Genomic DNA, 18772 nt, shown 5'->3' with positions numbered 1-18772 from the left:
TAATAAATTATAATGTATCATTTATGCTTTATGATTGCACATATATATATATATTTAAATATTTTCAATATATATATATAGTCGCGTTTCCCCGTTTCCAAAATTTGGGGAGGTCGCGTTTCGTATCGCTTCCCGTTTCAAAAACTCGTACCCGTTTCCCCGTTTCGTGCAACTTAGTTGTTTGGAGAACAAGGGGCCAACCCCTTGTCCATCACTTTTGAGGGTCCTACTCTTGATTATGGCACCAATGGACCTCATCAAGACTCTTAGAGGGCCCTACGACATGCTTTTAATGCTATTCTTCTTTTACTTTGTCATATACATTGGACTTGGATTTTCGCTATTTTTAGGGCAAATTGCTACATGCATTTACTGCTTAAATTGTCGAATTTTGTCTCTATATAGCATATCTCCATGTATGGGCCATGTAATGTGAATGAAATCTCCTAGGGATAATTCTATCAATAAATTTATCTTGATAAGCCATCACCTTTTACATATCGAAGTATAAAAGTTGCAAGATTGCTTCTCTTTGACCTAGAAGGCTAGCGAAGTAGTCTTGAGGCCTTCCTTGACTAAGAACCAAAGGTCCTCACTCATATTTATCATAGACTCTATTCTCCCAAGACTAAGGCACTGATCTACCAAGGGGTGGTCACCTAAAATCAACTCTTTTTCACCTTTCCTAGGTCTAGCCAACTTGGGTCACCTAGGGCATCATTTTCACAACAAGATAGCCTTCCAAAAGGTTTGATCTCTTAGCCCCTCCTATGCTAGTGTCTTCTCAAAGCCTCCTCCAATTTTGAAGCCATTCTGATGGTTGAGTTGTGAGAAAAGCCAAGCCCTAGCTTCGAGATCAAACTTTGCCCTAGTATCCCTAAAGCTAGTGCCTCAGAGGATCATATCAACACCTTTCAGTGAATATTCTTTCTTTGATCCTTCCCCCACCTTGTCTAGGTTAAGAACAACAATGGTTGCTAAACTCTTACCTCCTATCCTAGCCTGGGTCCACTTGATCTCGTGTAGTCCTGTCCCTTTGAAAAGACAATTCTTCAAGAACCATCTGCGATACCAATTTAAATAAGGATTTTGGGGATTGGGAAACTCCTTCACGAATCATATCCCCTAAACCTAATCCTCAAATCCTCTCATTCCTCTCCTAGAAGACATTGTACCTTGCTTAGAAAGCAAGCAAGCTCTATCCTTCAAACTCTTCTAGAACGGGATCATTTGGGTCACTCCATATCCACTCATTGAATTATCCTTCATTGGTGACTCCATAATATACCGAGTCTTCTCCCATCGGTGAAAGTTTGTAAATAGTAGGGAATCTTAGCTGAGGTGACAGTGGGCTAAGTCTCCATTTGTTGCCCTTGGTCTAGCATTTTCCCTTTAAGGATCCCCTTTAGGTCCCCTACTAGTTTGAGTGGTAACATAGCCCTTACACAACATTTTTGAGTGAACTGTCTACTCTTGGAGATCATTTATGCCACACATGTGGCCTTTATTATGCATTGAAGAGGGACAACTTGAGATTAGAGAACCTTCACTTCGCTTTGGAAGCATTGTTGGTGATCTTTATGGCTTATCCACTGTATAGTGGCCTTATCTATAGGGTTTGTAAGAGATAAAGCCATCAATTTATGTTCCTGCGCCTTTTGTTAGGAGGATATTATTATTTTAATGAGAAAGGTGCTTGATCTCATATAGAAAAAGGAAACACTTTTCATTCATAAATCATTGTTATTTGTGGAGAAACATTAGTGTTTGTCTACTATTTCTTTTTTTTTTAAAAGACTATGGATGGATAGTTAAAGCAACTTCTCGTGGAGATTGTCTGGTTTATGGCTTTACCCCTTTATGGATGCTCATTGCTAGGGTAAATGGCCTCTCTTTATCTTGTGTACTTTGTTTAAGAATGAATGCTAGTGTAATTGCACTTCTCTAGTGGTGGTGGTGCATTCTTTTTACCTCTACTTGGACAAATCCCTCCTTTTAAAGCTCTTGGAAGTTTACTTATGGAGTACCTTCTATCAAATCACCTTGAAATTATTGATAAGATATTGGGTTATTTTCTATGCTTTGTTGTGGACAACCCTATATATTACCCTAGATCTACTTGCATCTCTTCAAGGGAGTCCTTAATTGTTCCCATATGCTCCCAAAAAATATAGTTGACAATAGCCTTCTCGCTTTTAGACAATCATAAACTAAAATTTGGCTTTTGATTTTATTGCTGAGGAATTATCTAGAAATAAAGTTAACTTTAAATTTAGGGTTTTGTTTAGTTTACATTTTATTTCAACCATCAAAACTCTAGATATCTAGGGTTTTCATGCATATTTTTGACCTAAAATTCTAGGGTTTTCTTACATATTCTTGACCTTAAATCCTAGTGTTTTCTTACAAGTTTAAGCTAAAATCATGTTATTGCGTAAAACATGTCTTGCTGATTTATATGCTATAAAATTAGGGCTATACAATTTGTTTTAGTTGGCTGTTATATGCCCTGTAATTTCAATATTTTAAAAGTTAATCAAATCCTATATTTATTCATTATTTTTCCCTATTTTATACTAGCTCATAACTCATTTTGAGGACTGAATTTTGCTGTTGTGACTTGTTTACTATTGTACTTTCCTACTCTTTATGCAAGTTTTACAAAGCCATTGGTAATTTTCATATTTGAGTGGTTTAGGAATGCTTTTGCGTGAAATTGTTGCTTGGTAAACCCCCTAGATCAGCCTTAGAATACCTTAAACAACATGTGGAATTGACATTCATTAGCCACCTAAACCCTTAAACGCTTAATACATCTTATTGGTGGTATTTTGGGTAGCTACTTAAGAGGCCTTAGACTTGATTGTGTCTTGCCTTGGGAGTCCTAAATCCTACCAGGTAAGCCTCCCTTGTGTTGGATCTATCCTTTCATTAAAACGAGGGAAGTTGCGAAGGTGACCGTCGTAACACTTCCGATGTTCTACTAAGTCTTGGCATCTTGTGAACAGTATAGATTAAGGTGCTATATTTTGTGATAACGGGCCTTATTGTCTAGCTGAAATTATTCAAAATGAGCAAGGCCTTTTTGATGAGATTGGGGATGGAGCTTCGGCAAGCCTTTGCAGCAATATAACTCTTGCCATATTTTATTCATTATTGCATCAGGAATATCCAATATCCCCAATTTTCAATGTAAGATGAGTATCAGTTGACCCAAAGGATAGTGGGGTAGGAAAATTTCATAGTATTTGGTCCATTTGATTGTCTTACAAATTGAGAGTATTTGGTTGGCCTTTTATCTACCAAGGGATCACCTCTAAGGTCAAGGTGGAAAAGAGTGGACTCTTTGATGGCCTTTGCCATGTTTATCACCATTTTGAGAAAGTGAAACGCATCATTTTGGGGTGCTAGTTTGCCAAGAACTGTTGGACATACAGTAAGGACCATTACTTTGTTCTCCTTCAGGGCAGGATTTACTAGCAAGTAGCTTTGTTTGGTAATTGCAATCATTTTTATGTGGTTCACGCCTTCTTCACTGGGATTTGGCAATGCCTCAGATTTTCTTCCTTTGTTTCACCTCCCCAAGATCAGGTTAGTGTGTTTTTGAGCATGCACTTAGCACTCTGTCTGTTTTTAGTGCCATCTCACATGATGAGATATGTCATCAATTGTTGGCCAAAGGTGTTTTCTTTATCAAGGATGCCCAGGCTTTAGATCCTGTAGCTTATTCGGGATTTATTTCAGCACTAGCAGCTTTACTGAAGGGGAAATGAAGGCCATGATATATACCCTTCCACTTTTTGGTTTCTGCTTGTAAATATTTTTCTGTAAATATAAGAAAATATATTTCAACGAAAGAAAGATCTATAAAATTTATTTCAGGATAGATGTTTAATAAAAGAATCCCCAAATAATAACACCGTTTTGAAATAGTTAAGGATAATCGTATATGGTTTTCCTTCTTCCTGGATGTAATTATTATTTCTGATCTACTGTTTGGAACCTTGATTTGCTAAAAAGTTTCGCAGTTAGCCCATTGGTTGACATCCCAAATACTAAGAGCTTCAGCCTTGCATGGAAATTCAGCCTATTAGACTGTTGAGTGCCAAGCAAAAATGCTGAAAAATTTACTACTGGGTGATGGCCAGACTAAATCACAACTCCATTTGTTTGGTTCATTGATCATCTAGGAAATCCAAGCAGTCTCATTGTCAAGAATTTATATTTAGATTGGTAAAAGTTCAGATATTTTGCATTAGTCAGTAGTATCATCCATAAACAGGCATTGACTAAACCATCTATCTTCTTAGATCTTTTAAGATCCAAAATACAGTGCCTTCACTTGATCAAATATAAAAATTGAATAAATCACATTTTTTACATCAAATTTTGTCAGTGATTGTTCGAAGACTCCAAGTCCTACATGACCAGAGACTGTATTTGTAAACATCATATAACTAGCACCATGTCTTTGCAAACATTTGGACTACATACCTTTTGTGAACCTTGCCTATAAGAGAATTACCTTGTCACTAAAAAGTAACTGCAAGGAGTTTTAGTTAAAGGAATCCTTCTTGCATAGATAAAAATGGAAAAGCAATACAAATAAGCAATGATCAAAGGAAAACAAAAATCCTTGACCATATATCGATAGTAATAAGAAACATTAATTCATAGGAAGTAAAGAACAAAATACTACAGGATCATTTATTTTTCTTGTTATTAAACAAAAACTACTAGGAAAATTAATTATAATAAAGCACCTTTCATTGTGAATACTAGAATATAAATAAATAAATACAATTGACCCATGACAATAGCAAAACAAAATATCCACTACCAAGCATGCATATTTCCACACTAACCAACAATTTAAGTCATGTGATGCAATGAACCGGGGCCAAAAACAAACATAGCTACTAACTACATAAATGCTCACCTCTTCATCTGAATCTTCAAACATCCATTGCAAACGCCCTGTAGTGTCTCTTGTGTAACGAGAGCTAGATCCAACTAACATGGTCTCTGCCTCTTTAACTATTTGTACAACTCTTTCCAACTTGTCGTGTGGCATCTACTGTTGAAAAAATGTCCCAACGTCCACCACCAAAAGAAAATATATAGTGACTAATTTTAAAAGCTAATTCTAGAAAAATAGAAGACATGATTGAAGCATGACTTGAGCATTAAGAATTCAAAGTGATATTCTCATTATAAAAGTGTTAAGAGAGTCATAGAACTAAAAGAAAAACCCAAAGTTAGGAAGGAAACCTAAATCTTTCTCTGCAAATAATAACAACAAAATGAAATTCACAGATCAAGAAAAAACAATAGTAGTAGTATGCATACAACAAATATAGATACTAGATCAGTCTTCAGCTAACCACTTGATCAGAGAATGTGGTATATTGTTTGTCTTTTCGAGTTGGAGTTGATTTTAGACCCAACAGCATGTAAGGGTGCAAATAGCAAAAATTCATCAAGATAAAAGTTCTAATATACATAAAATTAGTATTCTGAAAGTACATACATATAGATCAAGGCTATAAATGGCCTTTAGAGTAAAATAATTATCATACTAATCTAATGCATACATAGCTCATTTGAAGTCACACTCATTAGACTGACTCGACCAAGTCCAAGAATCTGAAATTTGCTTTCTTTTCCATAAGTGGCTTCAACTGCTACTACCACTGGATATTTAAAATCTGTTGGCACCATTGGACAGTATTGGTTTTAATCAATTGGCACCATTGACTCATTGAGTAGTGTATTCTCCTTCTAGATTTCAATCTTACAATATGGCAATTCCTAGCTCAAAGGGTGCAAGAGGATGAGGTACAGGACCTAATCCTATAAAGAACCAAAGAGTTCATTCACTGAACCCTCACATTAAAAGGCAAACAAAGTCCATAAATATAATGTCCAAAGGTCAGAATAATGTTTAATAAGAATGAATGATATAATGATGATTGGAAGGCAGTCAAGAAGATTGCCTATGTAGTGCCCAATAGACACATCCATGCTAACAGATGCAACACTTAGGTCATAATAGCTATTATAGCTAATAATCTAATTTATGTTCATTACATGTCATCCCTCTTCAAAATTCTTTCTCCTTGAAGTAATTGATAAAACCCAATGAAAATAGCTCCTTGAAGTACTTGATCAATTAATCCTAGGTATAGTGTTATTAGAATTGACTGAACCAGACTAAAGAGAAATCAACCAATCCAAACGGATTCACCCATTGAAAACCCTGAACTATCCTATGCACTAGACCAGTCCATTCCAAACTAAATTGAAATGGATCACTATATAACTTTTCATATGTTTGGGTGCTTTCCAAGTGGAAAGAATGGAACAATGGACTTGCTGGCCCATTTTAAGGTAGCTCCTATTTTGGTGACTTGAGTGCTAAGATTGTAATATCAAATTATAATAATAAGTAAATGTTGCATCATTACTGACAACCTCACAGGATTTTGCAAAAACTTGTAAGATCTATTGTGACAAATTGTTCCACTTGAACATCCACAACAGTTTACAAATCATATTGGTATATTGCAGGATCTAAAAATTGGCTTAAAGAAGAAGACTCAAACCTTAGCCATTGTGGATGAGTACAAAAGCAGTCCAAGGGATGAATCTGAGGAGAGATTCAAAGCTAGAAAAACAACTTTCTGTCACCTCTAGCAACTTGGTGATAAGTGTGGTAGTTATAAAGAGCAAGCTTGTACCTTTCAGGGAGTCTGATAGCTTTAACTTGGATGCCTGATCTAACAAGATATCTAAAGAGAAATAAGAGCTAGAAAAAAAGAGACCAAATTTCCTCATCACATCTCCCCAGTCCATATTCAAAATGCAAGCAAAACTGGATATCAAACCCTATCAAGGTGAGCTCAACTCTTTCTTGTGTGGAGGTTCCCTTAACTATTTTAATTAATTGGGGATTAGATTCCGATCCTAAGTCAATGTCAATGACATCTCAAGTGATTCATCAACTACCCTATTCGTCTTGTACCCATCATTTCAATCAAAATACTTTTCCATGGAAAGCATTTTCTCTATCTTAGCGTCATAATGCTAATTCTTTCCTACTTCAGTTGGATCCCAACTCCGATGAGCAATAAACCGCTACATCTTTAATGGGTATTGAAAAAACATCAAGCAAGTTGGTCAGCCAAGCCATTGCAAGAAACAAAAGAAAGATCATTGAAATAAAAAGGCGCATAAAGGGGCAGTAAATATAGGCTGACGAAAGGGGTATCTCGAGCCTCCGTGATTGCTTCATATTATCATCATTACCCTCAAGATGTTCGACCACTTTCAGCTAGCACCAAGGCAGTGGCATCTTCCTTGAAGTCTTTCACATTCCATGTAGACATTATCACATGCACCTATCGATTGATCAACCTAACTAGGAATTGTCGTTACCCTTGGAGCTGAAAGCACCTGATAGGGCTAATTGCATAATCATCCCTAACACAGTGTAGTAACTTCCTTAAAAATTATCAGCTAGAAAGACATTTGAAGGCAAGGCTTGTGTGAAGTATTTTTGTGCCCCTAGCATTGATATGGCCCATTGTGATACTTTAATGGTTTCTTTACCTAATGATGTTGATCTCACTTGATCTTGAGAGTATGTTTCAGGTGGTTTCTCCCAGATGCATTACATATCCCTTGAGGGATGGCTTGGCCCTTCTACAACACAATCAAGAGGATGTTTAGCCCTGCCTGAGAGCACTTATGATCTTGCAACCTCAACCTTGCAACACCCCCCCTCAAGAGATGAGTGTTGGCCATTGAGAAGCCTTCAAATGGATCTATGGCCCCTTTCCCACCTCTAGATGATGAAATGTTGAGCCAATAAGTTAGGTCATTGGAAGGATTCATGATGCATCCTGGAGGACCCAGGATGCCCCTAGGCTAGCCTTGTATCTATTTGATGGGTGTTGGATTTTTCCAAAACCTAGATGAGGGTGGTGATCACTTGAGAAACTTTGAGAGTGTTAATTTTGGTAGCAACGGACAAGTGTTCTAGTCTCTATGGTGTCTATGAGGCTAAGGAACACATGAGGATAATTATCTCCAAGACCCGGAAAAGGTTTCTAAGGAAAATGCCTTAATTAGATTAATTAGCCAATTATTAATTTGTTTCCTAAGTCTAACTTAAGAAAACTAGTTAATTAAATTAGATTAATTGAGGTAAATCGACTTTTCTCTAAAGACTTCCAAAAAAGTCATTTGATGGAGTCAAGATGATCTTAGCCATCAATTGAGATTAGATTATGGTGGCTAGTTGCTCAACGAGAGATTATAAGAGAAAGTCAATGGGGCATTGGAAATCACCCAGAGATAGCGATTTGCAATGATAGCAAGGGCGCAAAGGGAGACACCAGCAGCTGGGTTTCAGCAAAGAGATTGGGAAGGGAATTTTGGAGAAACTCTCCACAAAGATTCCAACATTCCAGGAGAGGAAGAGAGGCCAAATTATTTTTTTGTGAGGTCGTACTAGGTAGTGTAATTTACCCAGTGCACAAAGATGGGCAGCAAATCGATTTCCAGTTGCCAGAGATAGATGTTAGAGGAGGTGCAAGTTGCTCAGTAGAATTGCAGGAGGTAGAGATCATTGTCAGAACTAATTTCCAGAGGCAATGCGAGTTCTAGATAGAGCCATATGCATTTTCAGTTTAGCCAGTGCGTGTAGTAGGAAGGGAGTGCGAATTCCACTAAGGAGGCTGATTTATTTTGCAGTAGGAAACTTGGGTTTACCGATCAATTTTGCCAGTGGAGATATTGTATGCTAGAGCTTTTCCAGTGAGAGGCAAGTTGATCTACAGAATTTGTTTTCCCCACACTAGATTTTTTCAGGGACAATTTGTCCAATAAGACCAATGTCAATTATTTTCTAAAAATTGGGGCAGTTATGGGACGTATTTCTCCATAGGAACCCAACTACCCCAAGGAAATCCCATCGTGCCCCAAAGAGAATTTATATTGGTCAAAGGAGTATTCAAATTGATTAAAGAAATACCATTAATATGGCACAAAATGGGCCAGTTATCATTAAGGAAATATATATTTATTATTATTGTGAACGAATTTGAATATGAGTTTTCCTTCCTAATTCACAAGTCGGCCTCAAGTCAGCCTGCCCTAAGGGACGTGTTCCTTCGCTTAAAGGAACAACTATATATAGGCATTAATCTTCCTCTGTTAATCACGATGGTAAAGTCTCTCTATGATTCATATAGGTTTCTTGTGGCTTGCATTAATTCTTTGTGGCTCAATTCTATTATTTATGGTTTGCATTCTTTGTGGCAGCTCGTATTACATATCTCTGATGTGGCTCGTTTCCTATGGCTTGCATCTACATTACAGTGGCTTGTTTCTTACGGTTCGCATTGCTCTATGGCTCTTATAATATCTCAAAGGCTCGCTCATCAATTCTCTGTGGCTTGTAGTATGCACAGTGACTCGTATATGTCATCTTTGTAGATTCACTTTACAAGTGGCTCATATATGTCATCTCTGTGGATTCACTTTACAGTGACACATATATATCATCTTTGTGGATTCACTTTACAGAGCCTCGTATATGTCATCTTTGTGGATTCGATTTACAGTGGCCCGTATAGGTTATCTCTGTGGATTCACTTTATAGTGGCTTGTTTTATGGTGACTCGCTATCTTTGTGGCTCGATCATATTACATTAGCCTGCTATCTTTGTGACTATTACTTTACAATGGCTTGCATTATGGTGACTCGCTATCTTTGTGGCTTGCTAATGTACCTTGCAATATCAAAGATCTATTCATGATTATATGCGGCTCTTGCTACAATGTTTAGGCAGTGATTCTTATGTTGTTTGGACAACAACTCTGGAAACTATTTCAGTACAATGATGGACACTAATATATGTTGGTAATGATACTTGTGATGACAAAGTAACCTTTGATATAGAAATAACCTTTTTTGGCAGAGACCTAATAATATATGACAATTAATGTATGGCAATGATTTTAAAGCATGGTAGTAAACCTTAATATGACAATAACCCTTCATATGACAATGATATACATGGCATGGTATGACAATGGCAGTGTATGGATAAGGATGTATGGTAACTCATATAACAGTGATATACATGGCATAGTATGACAGTGGCAGTATATGGACAGGGACGTATGGAAGCTTATATGACAATGATATACATGGCATAGTATGACAATGCAGTGTTGTATGACTTGACATGACAGTGATGTATGACTTGTCATGACAGTGATGTATGATTAGTCTCCATAACGACGATATGACAATGATGGCAGAACCTCTATGACAGCAACAATGACAGTGTTGTATACCAAGCTCTTATGGTAGTATGATATGGTCTGTTGTTGGACTGGCCATAGTTGGCCTAATGTAATTGTTAATTTTAGGTATGTTCTATGCTAGAGCAATTTATTTCAATTTCTTTTCCACACTAGCAATCACATCAGCATAAAGTAAACTGCATATAGAACATAAATATAAATCGCAGAAGACAAGCCAAGACAAAAGGACACAAGATGTGGCGCTAGCCAAGGACAAAGCCCACAATGTGGGGAAACCCTTGATCAATTCTTCCTTTATGTTCATCAAAGCTTAGCAGAGAAAGTGAGAGAGATAGTACATTTACAATAGAAGTCAATCACTTTGACTTTTGATATCGGCATGAGATCAGTTGAAGACATATTGCTTCAACTGATTCTCTAAGGTGACTCGTTCACCTATCATAGTGTTGCAACTTGTCTATTTGCTGCACATTACCGTGTGACACCTTCCTGTACTGTCACATGTGTTGAACCTTGATGACCGAGCTGCTCTCATCTTCATGCTGCTCATCATGCTGCATCTTCCATGGTCTTATTCATCATCAAGCTACCCATGCTCATGATCTCATTCATCATTATGCTGCCCATGCTCATATCATCCTGCATCATTATGCTGCCCATGCTCATATCATCTTGCATCATTATGCTGCTCATGCTCATATCATCATGCTGCTTATTATGCTGCCCATGATCTCATACATCATGCTGCCCATACTCATATCATCATGCATCATTATGCTGCCCATGCTCATATCATCATGATGCTTATTATGTTGCCCATGATCTCATACATCATGCTACCTTCCTTCGGAGACAAATGCTCTGGTTGTTTCAGCAGTTCCCGGTAGTTCCAGCTTTTCCAACAGTTCCGGTTTTTCCGGCAGTTCCAACAGTTCCAACATTTCCGGCTTTTCCGGTATTTCCGGCTTTTCTAGCTTTTCCGGCAGTTCCATCTTTTCCAGCAGTTTCGGCTTTTCTGGCTTTTCTGGCAGTTCTAGCTTTTCCGGCTTTTCCAGCTATTCTGGCTTTTCTAGCAGTTCCAACTTTTTCGGCTTTTCCGACTATTCCGGCTTTTCCGACAGTTCCAGCAATTCCGGCTTTTCCGGCTTTTCCGGCTTTTCCTTAGGATCTCTCCTCCTACTAAAACCCAAAGACAAGTAGAGAGAGGAAGAGATCCAAATGTGCGTAGAAATGACTTGACGTCCTCTTCTATTTATACTAAAACGCGGCTGAATAGACATGATTGTTGGGCTTCTGAGCCTACATAAGTTGTTGGCCGTCTTAACAATTTGTCCATAACATAAATAAATTCATAACTTCATAAATATTTATCGAAATTGGATGATCTTTAGATCAATCCTACACCTCTCAATGAGAGGTATCCAATAAAAATATCAGCTGCCATAAATAATATGACCCACAAGGAGTTTGGCCCTAGTTTCCAATTTTAACACTCCCTCTCAACTAGGGAGAACTCCATCCGTTGATCCATATGTCCAACTGTACTATCTCTGCCATCAGTGCCCTGCACTGCTCTGCTCAGCTCTGTTGGCTCTGCTCTGCTCTGCTGGCTCTGCTCTGCTCTGTTGGCTCTGCTCTGCTCTACTGGCTCTGCTCTGCTCTGCTGGCTCTACTCTACTCTGCTGGCTCTGCTCAGCTCTGTTGGCTCCACTCTACTCAACTTAGCTCTGTTGAACCATGAAGAAGAAGAATTGATCGAGAATGTGTCATACCATTCTCCACTGACCCGAAGTCAGTCTCAGAGTGTGTACCACTGGTCCCAGACCAGTCCTCAACCGACCCGAAGTCAGTGTCATAGTAGGTACAACTCCTACCATTGGTCCCAGACTAGTACTCTACTGACTCGAAGTCAGTCTCAGAGTATGTACCACTAGTCCTAGACCAGTCCTCAACCGACCCAAAGTCAGTGTCATAGTTGGTACAACTCCTACCACTAGTCCCAGACCAATATCATTGATCCCAGATCAATGAAGGTCATCCTAGCATAGGAAGTACGGTAGATACAACGATGCGTCCATCGGTACTACTATGGTCCCTATCCTCATTTCCCTACTCATTGATCAGATGAGAGGTACTTCCCATGAGTCCCAGACTGCACAGGTAGGATGCCCCGACAGGAGAACTTAATCAATCATGTCCTCACAAGAGAACTAACCATCCTGCTACACAATCACCATGGTGAACACATCATCCAGGCCTCACAGGAGAATTAATCATCCTGCGACACAATCGGCATGGAGAACACATCATCTAGACCTCACAGGAGAATTAATCATCCTGCTACACAATTGTCATGGAGAACACATCATCCAGACCTCACAGGAGAATTAATCCTGCTACACAATCGTCATGGAGAACACATCATCCAGACCTCACAGGAGAATTAATCATCCTGCTACACAATCATCAAGGAGAACACATCATCCAGACCACACAGGAGAATTAATCATCCTGCTACACAATCGTCATGGAGAACACATCATCCAGACCTCACAGGAGAATTAATCATCTTGCTACACAATCGTCATGGAGAATACATCATCCAGACCTCACAGGAGAATTAATCATCCTGCTACACAGGAGAGCGAATCATCCTGTCCCACAAGAGAGTGAATCATCTTGTCCCACAAGAGAGTGAATCATCTTGTTCACGGGAGAGCGAATCATCCTATCCACAGGAGAGCAAATCATCCTGTCCCACAAGAGAGCAAATCATCTTGTCCCACAAGAGAGCGAATCATCTTGTCCACAGGAGAGCGAATCACTCTGTCCACAGGAGAGCAAATCATCCTGTCCCAGAGTGCACCACCAGGGGAGGGTGAGTCACCCTGTAGTCGTATGTTGCTCCAGTAAGAACCGCAAGCCCCCATAGCTCCCAGAACTCAATGTATGCAACATGCAGGAGTCCAGGACCCTTTTACAAGGGTCTCTCAACGACTCCAAGTCGTTCGGGAAAATCACAAATTTGATCTTTCCCCGAGGCTCTGACAAAGTGTAGCGACCTGTACATCATCTCAGTGCAATGGAGCCTCCTTGCTCATCGACTTACCATATCCCAGATAAGGAAGTATCTGATGTCTATCTACTGGAGCAATCATTGAATACAAGATTCCTCAATAATCGAATCCAACCTCTGGTTGTCACAGAGAATCACAGTGGTATTCATCATGTGTACTCACTAAAGAGTTTCCACAACTAGGCAACTTCATACGAGGTCATACTCGTAGTTATGAATCCAGTCTTGGCGATACTTATAACAACCGATTTCTGCTTCCTGCTCATCCATGATATCGAAGCAGAATCCAAAGAGAACCAGCACTAAGAGGTGCTCTAGTGATCCTCCACACTGTGAGCCCAGTCAGCATTCGAATAATCATGCAGTTTTCATATTTCTGGCAGTGTATCTCAATCCATGAGAGATTGTGCCCCAAAGATATCTCAGAGGATTCTTGGCACCAATCTAGTGAGGCTCAACCAAATATGAGCTCACCATGCTAACTACAAAACATATGTCCAGAGTTCACCAAGAACATCAACGTGATTGAGTTTATGAAACTCAGAGGCATTTCCCAAATCTGGTCTGACATCACTACCATATAACTTCTAAAAGCTAATATCCTCGAGGTAGCCACAGGCTTGCAGTTAATCATTCCACATTCGGAATCCAACACCCTCTTACTTCTGCAAATGAGAGGGTCCGCACCTGTCAGAAATAGGTCGTCCTTATGAGGTGCCAATATGAGAGGTCTATCATCCACAACCTTCGGGTAATGGTTTGGATCGGTTTCACTCCTAGTGAATCTCAACTTCATCAAACAGCTATCAATCCTCTCATACTACGCCCAAGGTGTTTTGCTTCAAGCCATAGAGGGCTTTCTTCCACCTGTATACATGAGATTCCCATTCATGAATCTCAAACTCCACGAGTTGTTCCAAACTTGTGAACCTACTACATGAGGGGAATGGTTCCCTTGTAAGATTTTCCTTCGGTACATCTCAGACATGTACCTTCATGCTCCTTTTGAATTCAGGCATCCCGGTCACCATTTGACTCACAGACCTCCGGTGCTAAGTCAATGGACATGGTCCCCAGTGGACTTGATACAACCCTGATACAACCCTGAACTCTAAAACATCTTTGAAAAATCTATTTTCGAACACACGTACCTTTCCATCGATGAGTGTCACCTTGAAACCTTAAACTTCCATTTCCGAGATGGACACCAGGTTCTTCTTGCGATCAGGTACATAAAAGAGATTCTAGGGTTCCTTGCTTTCTTTGAAGAGTTGACCATTTCCTTGATGACCTGCATTACTTATCATTCCTCTGATCATTGAAGATGTCCCTGGAATGATTGTTATCTTCATCAAGAGATGTGTCTCTGCTATTCCGACACTCCTTTGCATGATGGCCGAACTTATTGCAACCAAGGCATCTGTCTTTCCTTCCACCCTTAGATTTGAACTTCCCAATGAAGTGATCTTTTGCTGTGCCCTTCTGATAATATTCTCTGCTTCCACTTCACCCTTAGCGAACTTAGAAGAGAGATGTGGAACTCATTGATCCTTTTGTCTTGTCCCTATTGTCTTTGGTGATTGCTCTTTCACTCTTGCTTGGACATTGTCTCCACCTCAGCTCTGATACCATGTTAATTTTAGGTATGTTCTATGCTAGAGCAATTTATTTCAATTTCTTTTCCACATTAGCAATCACATCAGCATAAAGTAAACTGCAGATAGAACATAAATATAAATTGCAGAAGACAAGCCAAGACAAGAGGACACAAGATGTGGCGCTAGCCAGGGACAAACCCCACAATGTGGGAAAACCCTTGATCAATTCTTCCTTTATGTTCTTCAAAGTTCAGCAGAGAAAGTGAGAGAGATAGTACATTTACAATAGAAGTCAATCACTTTGACTTTTGATATCGGCATGAGATCAGTTGAAGACATATTGCTTCAACTGATTCTCTAAGGTGACTCGTTCACCTATCATAGTGTTGCATCTCGTCTATTTGCTGCACATTACTGTGTGACACCTTGTTGTACTGTCACAGGTGTTGAACCTTGATGACTGAACTACTCTCATCTTCATGATGCTCATCATGCTGCATCTTCCATGGTCTTATTCATCATCAAGCTACCCATGCTCATGATCTCATTCATCATTATGCTGCCCATGCTCATATCATCATGCATCATTATGCTGCCCATGCTCATATCATCATGCTACTTATTATGCTGCTCATGATCTCATACATCATGTTGCCCATACTCATATCATCATGCATCATTATGCTACCCATGCTCATATCATCATGCTGCTTATTATGCTGCCCATGATCTCATACATCATGTTGCCTTCCTTCGAATACAGATGCTCCAGCTGTTTCGACAGTTCCCGGTAGTTCCGGCGTTTCCAACAGTTCCGGCTTTTCCGGCTTTTCCGGCTTTTCTAGCTTTTCCGGTATTTCCGGCTTTTCCAACTTTTCCGGCTTTTCTGGCAATTCTGGCTTTTTCGGCAGTTCTGGCTTTTCCGGCTTTCCAACTTTTCCATCTTTTCCAGCTATTCTGGCTTTTCCGTCTTTTCCAGCTATTCTGGCTTTTCCGGCAGTTCCGGCTTTTCCGACTATTCCGGCAGTTCCTGCTTTTCCGGCTTTTCCAACTTTTCCGGCAATTCCGGCTTTTCCGACTTTTCCCTAGTCCTCCTACTAAAACCCAAAGACAAGTAGTGAAAGGAAGAGATCCAAGTGTGTGTAGAAATGACGTGAAGTCCTCTTCTATTTATACTAAAACATAAAGGTTGAATAGACATGACTGTTGGGCTTCTAAGTCTACATAAGTTGTTGGTCGACTTAACAATTTGTCCATAACATAAACAAATTCGTAACTTCATAAATACTTATCGGAATTGGATGATCTTTAGATCAATCCTACACCTCTCAATGAGAGGGATCCAATAAAAATATCAACTGCCATAAATAATATGACCCCTATGGAGTTTGGACCTAGTTTCCAATTTTAACAGTGATTGATGATAATGTCTCATGATATTTGTACTTTGTATCTCAGCTGAACATTTGATGAATATCTAAAGAAGAATATGGTTGGGTTTTCCCCCTTGTCTTTGACCTAAATCCTGGTGTCTCTATTGTGAATGCTTTTCTTCGATTGTTCTTTATTGTTCCACTGCATTATTGATGTTATTGTTTTATCCACTGTTGATAATATCGGCGATATTCGAAAATATCGCGATATTTTCGGCAAAACGATATATCGCCGAGAAAATATCGCGATATTTTCTGTTTTGATAATATCGCGATATTTTCAAAATATCGGCAAATATCGGAAAATATCGGCAAAATATCAGCTATATTTAAAAATTTGAAAAATTTATTTTTTATGCTTGCCGATATTTGCCGATATTTTCGCCGATATTGCCGATAAGATATGTTCTGGACCCTCGCTGATATTTTGCCGATACCGATATTTTCAACACTGGTTTTATCTACATAATTGCTAATGATGATATGATGTTTATGGGTTGAATGTTACATGAAATTTTTGAAAAAGTTTGAAAATGAAATTATCTATAGCAGAAAACAATCTAGCCCGAAAAATTAACACATTATTTCTCAGTTCCTGTATTTATTTGTGAAAATTACAGTAGTGATTTAATCTTTATTTGTCGTAATTAAATTCTGAAGACAAATAATCTCTAGTAGATAGGAGATTAAATTCCAGTTACTGCAATTAAGGAAATTCCAGATGGTATCCATGAATTCAGGACGTGAATGTAATGGCATATTGTGCGGTAAACAACGTTCTAAGACTCACATGGTTATATTGTGCGGCATGGCTCTGATACCACTGAAGCACCAAAACTTATAGCTCGTTGGCTTTAATATAAAAATACACAAGAGGTATTTTGAAATAATAATTTATTAAAATATAAAAATGTACAAGTGATGTAGAATGTTACAATGAGGACCCGCATATATACTAGGAAAGTGCCCTTTCACGATTGAGCATGTCTTTTAGACATGCCTTTTTCACTTAACTAATTAACTATTGAACCTAATCATTATTTTGATTTTCATTATTTACATTATTTATATTTATTTTATTTGTTATGAATTATATTCATAACAAACAACTACCAATGCATGAACATAAATAGACAAGAGACAAAGAATGTAGGCTATCATCTAAGGACAAAACCTCTCACTCTTTGAGAGGCAAACCCACACAAATTATTATTGTAGAGATTCCAATTGACGAATACCAAGACCAAAACCCTTAACCTAGTTGCCACTCCAAGACCAAGACACAAGTTCTCTTGACTGTATTATGCTCTTTTCCTCTTCACAATTCCTCTTCCACTTCAACCTTCTTAATTCTAAGACTATATCTTTGTAGTATCATCGAAAAAACTCATCACTGCATTGAGATCTTTATTACTATAATACTACCTAGATCTCGAGACCTCATAATAGTTGTGACCCTTTCTCTGTGGTAGTATAGAGACTTTCTCACTATGTAACACTGAACTATAATGGCACCAAAACTGTGAGGCACCAAACCCTTCTCATTGTGGTAGCATCAAACTGTAATGATACCGAATTGTGAGACCTTCAAACTCTTCTCGTTGTGGTAGCTCCGAACTGTGGTAACACCGAATTTGTCACTATAATTGTTATCCAAATCTCAAAGGTAAACCCAAACTCTTTGACTATGAGATAACACCAAACTTATCTCTGCAATCTTGTATCCTTATCCAAGCTCCTTCAACGATCTTACCTCTTGCAATCTACTCGAACTTGTCTTTGCACTTTGTCACCCGAATTCAAAGAGATCTGAAATTCTTGACTATAGCTATGCGAAGACCCTTCACACATATATATAGTGGTCTGCCCATGAATATAAGTCGACATGACCATATAAAGGGATGTGTCTCTAATTAGGTTAGCCAACATGAGTCTTCTACTCCATCTTGAGGCCAACTTGAAGAGGAGAACTTGTGCTTGTCTTTGGATAGCTTCATGACAATTCTATACTCATATACATTCGTAATATGCCCAAGAAGGGTTCTTCATACTTGACATTGACTCTATATGACTTTTATGACAAATCCTAAAGGATTTCAATGGGATCCATCTAAAAATAAGATCTCTTGCTCATTGAAACCATGAAGCAAGCATATAATCATTTTATTTTTCTTCTTTACATCAATTACATAAAAATCATAATTACACGTCATTATGAAGACCGAACCTAGTTACACTTTTCAACACTCCCTCTTAACGAGGGAGGTATTCATAATGGTACTTGGTAATTCTCAATCTCAAGAATTTCTCATAAGAAGAATCGGATT

General features: G+C 38.6%; 1 protein-coding gene across 1 annotated transcript in view; it reads right to left on the bottom strand.

The window, feature by feature from the left end:
- Positions 1-4980: 4980 nt before the first annotated feature.
- The window catches only part of LOC149255392 (uncharacterized), a 225397-nt gene continuing 211605 nt past the window's right edge, over positions 4981-18772 (bottom strand). Inside the window, exon 15 of the mRNA XM_089455023.1 lies at positions 4981-5077. Coding sequence (XP_089311149.1) covers positions 5075-5077 — 3 coding nt within the window. The 3' untranslated portion in view covers positions 4981-5074. The remainder of the gene's footprint in view (positions 5078-18772) is intronic.

This window comes from Pinus tabuliformis, chromosome 7 (assembly GCF_031772625.1).
Source record: "Pinus tabuliformis cultivar Carrire ecotype Pingquan chromosome 7, CPIR1, whole genome shotgun sequence".
Classification (NCBI taxonomy): domain Eukaryota; kingdom Viridiplantae; phylum Streptophyta; class Pinopsida; order Pinales; family Pinaceae; genus Pinus; species Pinus tabuliformis.
This window is presented reverse-complemented; position numbering and strand designations above follow the sequence as displayed.